We start from the raw sequence: 8,224 nt of genomic DNA on the forward strand, positions 1-8,224 counted from the left end.
CCCCCCCCGTCCCACCGCTCTGCCGGCTGCATCCTGCCCGGGAGGGTGTCACCTCCTCCACCGAGCCAGGCACCGGGGTCTCTCTTCTTCTCCAAGAGACACAACCCAAGGAAACCCCTTTCCGGGCAGCAGGAAACCCCGAAGGGTAAAGGTGATGGGTGGGGTGGGATGTGAAGGGGACACACCTCTGGGCAGGAGCTTCGGAAGGGTTTCCCAGAAAGACCACTCACCTTTGCTTGCTTTCCTTTTGCTGCCGCCGACCAGGAGGAGATGAACTCTGTACTCCCGGTGAAGGTGTGGACCGGTCCTCCCTGGGTGCTGATGCTCCCATCCCTTCTTTCTCCTGCCTAGGAAGAAGCTCTTCAACCCATTCACCGGAGGGACCACGGCGCTTCCAGGTCTCCACCTCTTGGGATTGATGCACGGATCAAAGCGGGATGGATCGCTACCGGTACTTCATCTTTAACCAGAGGAGCATGGTGGTGCTGGGTCTGCTCCAGGTGGCCTTCAGCACGGTCTGCGTCGTCAGCGGCTTCATAGACGGTGCCTTCAGAACCGAGTCGGAGCTGGGCAAAACCAGAGCCCCCATTTGGGCCGGGATGGTAAAGTTACGCTGTTATTTTCTACGCTTTGTTGGTTTTGGTTTGTTTGGTTTGGTTTTGATTTGGTTGGTTTGGTTTGGGTTTGTTTGGTTTGGTTTTGGTTTTCTTTTCCCCTGTTGCTACCTACTAGTACCCAGCTTGGGCGTGGGAAGGAGGCCAGGACTTCTTGCCAGCTCTTCCCTGGTTTCCTGCTTTGAACTTAGATAATAAAAGTTTCCTTCTGGTGGTATAGGCAGGAGAGTGCAAGCAGGCTTCCCGCTGAAGGAGCTAAATAAAATATATTTCTACTGGATAACGGAGAAAATGGGGCATAGCAGCAATTGACAGGGTGTGTTGTCTTTTTTGCAGAAGACCACTGAAAATTAGGAGAGGGAACACTTTTGTCCTGGTGTCAGGTAGATAGATGAACATCTGGGTGATGGGCTGTGTCCCACAGCAGAGTGCCAGGAATTCTCTGTGCTGGGACAAGGAGTGGGTGGTGGGCATCCTCGCTCCTGACGTTCAGTACCGTGATGCTCCCTGGTGACCCACACTGCAGGGACCATACCGAATCACTTTCCCCTCCAGAAAGATGGCTTTCTTCTATCTAGGAGATGCAAAAGGACTTGGGAGAGCAGTGCACGTTTTTAGCACTTAAATTGGACTTATTTAATCAGTTTTATTACTGGGCTGGAGCTGTAAACCCGGTCGGAGGATTGCTGCCGTGGGGGTAGCAAGGGGGCAAGACACATTTCCCACAGTGTCCTGCTCCCAGGAGGTGCTGCAGAGGAAAAGAGTGGAAATCAGCAATTCTCTTTCCATTTCTGACCTGAGTCACTCTGATCCAAGCCTTGAAAACGAGGATCTTTCACCTGCTCTGGAGCAGTTTATCTTCCGAATCCGATACTTGTCTGCCAGTTACCAACTCCTTTTGTGCTCTGCAGGTGATGGGAGTCCCAGGTGTCCTGGCTTTGTTTTCCTCTCAGAGGAAGAATCCAGTTCTCGTAAGCCTTGGGATGTTGGGGGAGTGGTGGTGGTGGGAATTGTGTGTATATGGGGTGGGGGCAAAATATTGTCAGAGGAATCAAATCCAGTTTTGATAGGGAATGAGCTGGGTGGTCCCTCTGCAGGACTGGAAGCTTCTTTCCTGGAGATATCTTCACCAAAGCTGCTGCCTTCCTCAGCAAAAGGAAGGTACAGCATTACCTGGCTTTCTGCTGCAGCAGGCAAGCGCTGGCTTTAATAGCAAGCAAAAATCTGTAAAAAACACTTGCTTTTGAATGCGTTTCTTTTGTTGTTCCTTCCTGTTATTAAGAGTTGCGTGCGCTAAAATAGGAAACAAGTTAATTGACTTGCATTTCCTGGGCGGATCTCTCAAGCCACCTAAACTCCAAGGGGAGATAGTGTTTGTAAGTAAGAGATCTCTAAGAATTGGGTTCAACTAGTGCCTGTGGTTAAGATTTGGTGCTCAGTTGTAGCTCAGAAATTCGGTGTTGTGGAAACCTTTACTGCCCTGTGTTTGGCTTCCGAGTGACTGTTGCTACCGGCTACTTTTCAGTGCTACAGGAGGTCAAAGACTAGCACCTGCAGTACTTCTTGGTACATTTTGTCTGTACTAGTTGTATTAATTTGTCAGAGGATAGCTTTAATTCCTGCTCCCCTTCTTTTTCTCCTTTTAATTTCTCCAACTAGGTGAACGTGCTGATAGTTGCCTCCATAGTCTCTTATGTTGCCATCCTCATCGTAATAATTTATAGCTCCCTTACACTCAACTATGGTGAAGAGGAGGACATGAGTACTGCTCCCATCCATATTATCCATACAGTAAGTGTCTATACCATGCTTATTACTGGGGAACATGACTATCTTAAGCTGCAAACATCACCAGGCGTGACTTGGAAATAGAACCAGACTTCCAGGCTGCTTACATTAGAGTTTGAAGTGGTGCCTGCAGCAGGACACCAAGTTTAAAAAAAAAAGAAAAAAAAAGAGTTAAGTCAACAGTTAAGTGCCGAAGTAGGTTCTGAAAACCACAAAACCCACGCAGGGCTATTCAGCCATTTTATAGCTGGCTCCTGCTGGTTGCTTCTGCTCCTTGCTGAGAGCAAAAGGGTTTGGGTTGTGCCAGGAAAAAATCGTGGTGCTGCTCAAGAAGGAGGGGTAGGTGCTGGCCATATCCCTGACTACCAAGTTTTTTTTAAAAAAAAAAAAAAGAGTTAAGTCAACAGTTAAGTGCCGAAGTAGGTTCTGAAAACCACAAAACCCACGCAGGGCTATTCAGCCATTTTATAGCTGGCTCCTGCTGGTTGCTTCTGCTCCTTGCTGAGAGCAAAAGGGTTTGGGTTGTGCCAGGAAAAAATCGTGGTGCTGCTCAAGAAGGAGGGGTAGGTGCTGGCCATATCCCTGACCTGGTTTGAGACAGCAATGGCCAGGCTCAGATCCTTTCCAGCGTGTGCCTCAGGGGGAAAAGTTACAGCAGTTACGGGTCAGCTGGTTAAACCAGGGTGTTTTTCAACGGTATCCCCCACAGTAAAGCCAAAAAGAAGGAACGAATTAGCCCTTTTGTACCTCAAACCCAGTACAAACGGTGGCTGCCTGGAGGGGTGAAGACGTTCCAGGGAGATGAAGGTGTTGATCAGTTGCAGGACACAACAAAACGTCAGGCTGCTGAGGTGCAGCATAGCAAGAAGACATTTCTTGTATTCAGTGTGAAGAGGAGCAGCCTTTCCTTGGGCTTCTACTCATTGTTAAATCTGTTTCCCAACCTGACACTGTTGTATATAGCATCTTACATTTAACGAGGAGCCTTATTTTACTGCTTGCTCGTTTCCCATTTGAGGCTCACACTTGGCTTGTTCTTCAGAGCACAGGAAGAAAAGTCTTAAATAACACTGACTCTGAATCAATCTCCTACGATTGATTCAAACTCCTACGTATTATACTTGCAGTTATTAGAATATTTTTTGGTGGGGAGCTTCACGTTTTGAATACAGCTTTAACTTGGTATTTTTCTGCTTGCAGAGGTTCGTGCTTAATAAAGTAGTGAAGGGTGCTAACGTAGCCATGCTGGCTGCATCCATCGGCAGTGCTTTTGTTGTGCTGGTGATGGCCAACTTGGGATGCCGGAGTCTTCCATGCTGCTCCTGCTACGACAGCGAAACCGGGATGGTGAGTCAGGAGCCCAGGGCACCCCTGTGTTTGTACTGAGCGTGGGTGGGAGGGGGGCAAACCAGGGAGAAGACATATTTTTCCTCTATGAACCTAGCCTGAGCTCTACTTCAGTCACCCAGGGCTAATTCTAAGAAATTAAGTGGATGTTAGATGGGTTTTGTACTTCTTTTGGTTTTCCTTTTACTACCTTCCTTCTATTTACAGTCTTGTGTAGGACCTAGTATAAGTTCTTGTGTGAAATGGGGAGGGGGGGATACACACAATGATACACCACATTTTTCTGCTAATTTGTGAGTACTCTACCTCAAGTGATGGGGTATATGCTGTGTGTCTCTGCTGAGTGAGCTTGATAAATCATCTGCTTCTCTACTAGAGTAATACTAATGCTGTATTAAACATGAACATCCGACCATCTCGTTTGGTAAGGAATTAATGGATACAGGTTACAAGGCAGCTGCTCTTGACTAAAGATCCCAAGTGTGTAATGCAAGGCTGCTTTAAAATTTCAAGCTAAAACCTGTTAGGGGGAGTGGACTACACAGACTTTTAAAATGAGCTCAAGTACATCTTGAACAAACTCACAGATGAGTGTTTTGATGACATTGTTTCGTTCATAGGAGTGGTTGCAACCTAGTGAGGACCAAAATCAGGCTGTGGAAATGATTTGCGCTATAGAAAGTGAGTAACTCCATCCCTCTGTGTATTTGGATATTCACCAGGGACATGGAAGGAACATCCTGAATAAGCTCTACATCCCAGGCCAAAATCCTGATAACCAAAGTACTCTGAGCCAAAAGGAACTCAGGATTTTGTGCAAGTGTCTACACCAGGTTTAATGGTTTCCCCTTTCCTTCCCCACACAGGTCCTGGGGGCAGAATTTTTAACTTCCCAGATCGGTTTCCAGCCCAGGACTTAGATGCAGAGGAAGATGCATCCAAACCTCCACCGTATATCAGAATGGCTTGAAAAAGTGGTCGAACATTTTAAAGCTACTAGTCTGAAAATGTGGCAGGACAGATGTAAGGAGTTCTTCGTCTTTAAAGATGGTTAAGCACTTTTCCTTGGCCTTTTGAAAAGCACACACAGAAATAGAGAACTATTGAATGCCCAACAACCAGGAAATGTGACAGTGCAAAGGGGAAGATCTGCAGATGTTTTTGGACATTCAGACTTTGTATAGTTAAAATACCTCATTGCCTCTGGAAAGCGTGAGCATTTTTTTCCTCCATCTTTTGTACTTAAATCATGTTTTATTCCACTGGAATTCATCGTGCAATTTGTCTAGCAGTGCTAGCCTTAGGCATTCAAATATTAAATACAATTCATTTTTAAAAGAAACTGGTTGTGGAGTATTTCCCCCACCAACTGCTATCTCAATTTCTTCCCCTCACCCATTGAATTATCTGGATGATATGATAATAGGTGAAGGATATTGAGAGACTGACTTCATTATGAGCTTCAGAGTGCTGTTCCTCTTCCTCTTGGGAGGGATGGGGGCAAGTGAAGTTTATGATATGAAGCCTTGTCAGTCAGGTACCTCTGTAAAATGTGGGTTCTGTGTGGTGTAGGTGCAGTTAGTCTTAGTGCTGACGTGTAATGCTGGAGTCTGTAGGACCTGGAGTTGCGGTTGCTCCTCTTACAGAGTAACTTAGATACTCTAAATTCAGTTCAGGTTTTTTCTATTTCAACTTTGGAGACTGAAAATTTTTAAAAAATGCTTATTTTGGGGGTCCATTCTACTAAAATTTCTTACAGATCTAGGCCAAGGTCCTCTGTTGGAGGATGTCTTGATCCTCTTGACCAAGGACTAGAGCTTCCGGTCAACTTTCATCAGCTCCTGAGGTACATAAAGTTCCCGTATTCGCTTTCAGGTAGGCTTAGAGGTATCTGTGGAGTGATTATCTTGCCTGCAGGCCTTGAGCATGAAGTGGTAGATGACTTACCCCACGACGTAGATGAACGCAGCGCGTTCATTTGAATGGGGCTTGGAAAGGATGGTCCCATCTTGAGAAAGTGCTGTGGGGAGGTAGGATAAGTCATGCTAACCACGAGGCGTGTAACTGCAGGGATGATTTATCTTACTGCAGCATATAAGATGCTTTTACTGTGCCCAAAGGAAGAGGGAATTAAATTGTTCTTTAGTTTTCTAGAGACTTAAGTCTTTTTCATAACACTAGTAAAGGGACTCGGACAGGTAAATAAAGAATTTCGCCCAATAAAAGCACTGTACAGAGAAGATGCCCGGCAGTCCTCTGAGTCCGTGCCTATCACACGTGTACTTAAAGTGCTATTGGTTCCAAAACAGCTTGCCACAGCGAAATCATCAAAAACTAGCATTGCAGTATGGAATTAATCCTAGCATATGCAAAGTGGCAACTGTTGCCCAACTTCATAGTCTCTCGGGGCTGCCGAGGTGCAGAGGTGGACAGTTAGTCTCTATTTAAATTATTTGTAGGCTTCCTAGGGCGGAACATCTTCAGATTTTGAAGTTTATATTTGAAGATGGTTTATACCTTTTGTTGTAATCTCTAACAGAAAAATACCCTAAGCTATGTATTGAGGAAGTCCTGGTGGACCCTGGCACCATCTGGTATGTAAGGTGCTTCCCAAATGCTTCTCTTACTGACTTTTACTATTGAGATTAGTAATGGCTGAGATTATAAAGGTACTTGGACCAAGAGAGCAGCTCTAACCACCAGCCTCCCATCCGCAGACCTTGGCTGGTCACACCTGGCTTCCCCTGCTGCCCAGGAACTGCCCCCATTCCTGAGTGCTCAGCCCAGCAGCTTGACTGGGGGCTGCAGGTCCTATTCTGGTGGCTGGTAGTTTGACTACGCACCACAGTAGCCAAATTCTTTCTGGCTTTGGCTCTAAACACCTTCCCGTGTTTGCCTGCGCCAAGCAAAACACAGCTGTGATTGCAGATGTCCATTTGAAGGTATCGATGCCTCAATTATAGTAATATGATAACGTTACGTATTATAATTTAATTTATTAATATATTATGATTTAATATTCTGTGTCAAAGTAATTCAAGCATTGTCATTCACGAAGTGGTGCTACGCCTTCTCCTCGGGTACAGTGCCTGTCAGCAAGCATCAACGCACCGAGCGTGACTGCTTTCCCCATCCTCAGCTGCTTCTGGCGTAACTCCAAACAGGCTGCAATCAAAAGCTGGGGGTTTTCTCCTTGATTAACATAAACTGCTGTTCTTGTACATTGAAAGTAGGATTCCCTGAGAGGTTATTGTGACTTCTGATAGCTAAAAGCAGTGTAGCTCTGAGTCTCCTTTAGTCCGAAGCAGATTTTGCCTTCGAAAGGAGAAACTTGCTAGAAGCAGTTGGTTGCTAAAATGCACTGCTCAGCCACTGCATCCTTTCTGGGTGGACATTATGGTCCCATCCAGAAATACTATTCAGTAACCAGTCATTGCATAGGAGGTGGTACATATGGAGTATAATTCAACAGCGTTTGACTACTGGTTGAACAGAGTGATTTGCTTTCATTGCAAGCGTGCAGGGAATACACAGCACTGCTCCTCGGTGGAGTGCAGCCCTGTTTCATCTGCTCAGGATGATAATTCCTGAGATGAGGATGTGAAATCCATGGCTGTCCTGCAGGGCAGGGTCCTCCTGGCACAGCTCTGAGGCATAAGCCACATACGCATCCCCTTCCTCCCGGCCACGCTTTCAAAGTGGTCAATCGGTGGCATTTAGTGTCTCTGCCAGTGTCACAGCCTTTGGCTGTGAAATAGCCCTAACAGCAGATACTGACGTATGAGTGTGTAAAAGAGAAGCATGGTCTGTGCTGCTTCTAAATAAAAATGTATATAAGTGATTCAGCAGCAGCTATAAAGCCCTTGATGGCCGTATTTCTTCTTACAGCCCTTCCAGTGGTGCAGTGGGCATCATGGCCATCGCAATACCAGCACCTAAGATCACCTACAGACACACATTTTCACCAGTTCTCTCTACAGAAGGGGAGTTTGGAGAAAAGAAACAGCTGCAATATGGAAAGTGGTGGAAACTGAATACCAATTTAATGTCACTCCCTCTAATTGGTTGGCATTGCAGGAAATATATTCCCGATGGCAGCTTGCAAGGGCTATATTTAGTAGCCCGTTCCCCATGCTCGTTACGGTGCCTTCCCATATCTCCAGGGACATCCCATGGTTTGCGTCACCCCCAGCTTTTGCTGATGGCAGTCAGATGGGTATTTGTATTTATTATGCTGACACACATCCGTAGCACCTCCAGTAGAAATGGCCTTGTCATTTATTCCCCACAGACTTTTTCCTCGTTGGCAAGATCCCAGGAACTGCGCCAACTTCCCTGTTCCTGCCCAGATTTCCCCTTTTGGGGTGGGCAAAGGGCTGTGGGAGGGTACTGGAGGGAGGTACAGTTACCAGCCACAGGGTACAGGTACACCTCAGCACCCTTCCTGCAGAATAATTCTATCAAATCCAGGAGAG

General features: G+C 46.2%; 1 protein-coding gene across 4 annotated transcripts in view; it reads left to right on the forward strand.

Moving 5' to 3' along the window:
- Window positions 1–4,959, forward strand: part of LOC106892574 — a 6,813-nt gene extending 1,854 nt beyond the window's left edge. The window contains exons 1-6 of one of the 4 annotated variants that reach the window (XM_014949846.1): window positions 215–602; window positions 1,526–1,585; window positions 2,274–2,405; window positions 3,603–3,749; window positions 4,370–4,430; window positions 4,616–4,959. In XM_014949846.1, coding sequence (XP_014805332.1) covers window positions 438–602; window positions 1,526–1,585; window positions 2,274–2,405; window positions 3,603–3,749; window positions 4,370–4,430; window positions 4,616–4,719 — 669 coding nt within the window. In that variant the 5' untranslated portion in view covers window positions 215–437 and the 3' untranslated portion in view covers window positions 4,720–4,959. Of the gene's footprint in view, window positions 1–207; window positions 603–1,525; window positions 1,586–2,273; window positions 2,406–3,602; window positions 3,750–4,369; window positions 4,431–4,615 lie in introns of those variants that run through there. The other 3 variants (XM_014949847.1, XM_014949849.1, XM_014949848.1) reach the window with 3 other exon arrangements.
- The last annotated feature ends 3,265 nt before the right edge of the window (window positions 4,960–8,224 follow it).

The sequence above is a fragment of the Calidris pugnax genome, unplaced genomic scaffold (assembly GCF_001431845.1).
Source record: "Calidris pugnax isolate Ruff unplaced genomic scaffold, ASM143184v1 scaffold42, whole genome shotgun sequence".
Lineage (NCBI taxonomy): Eukaryota > Metazoa > Chordata > Aves > Charadriiformes > Scolopacidae > Calidris > Calidris pugnax.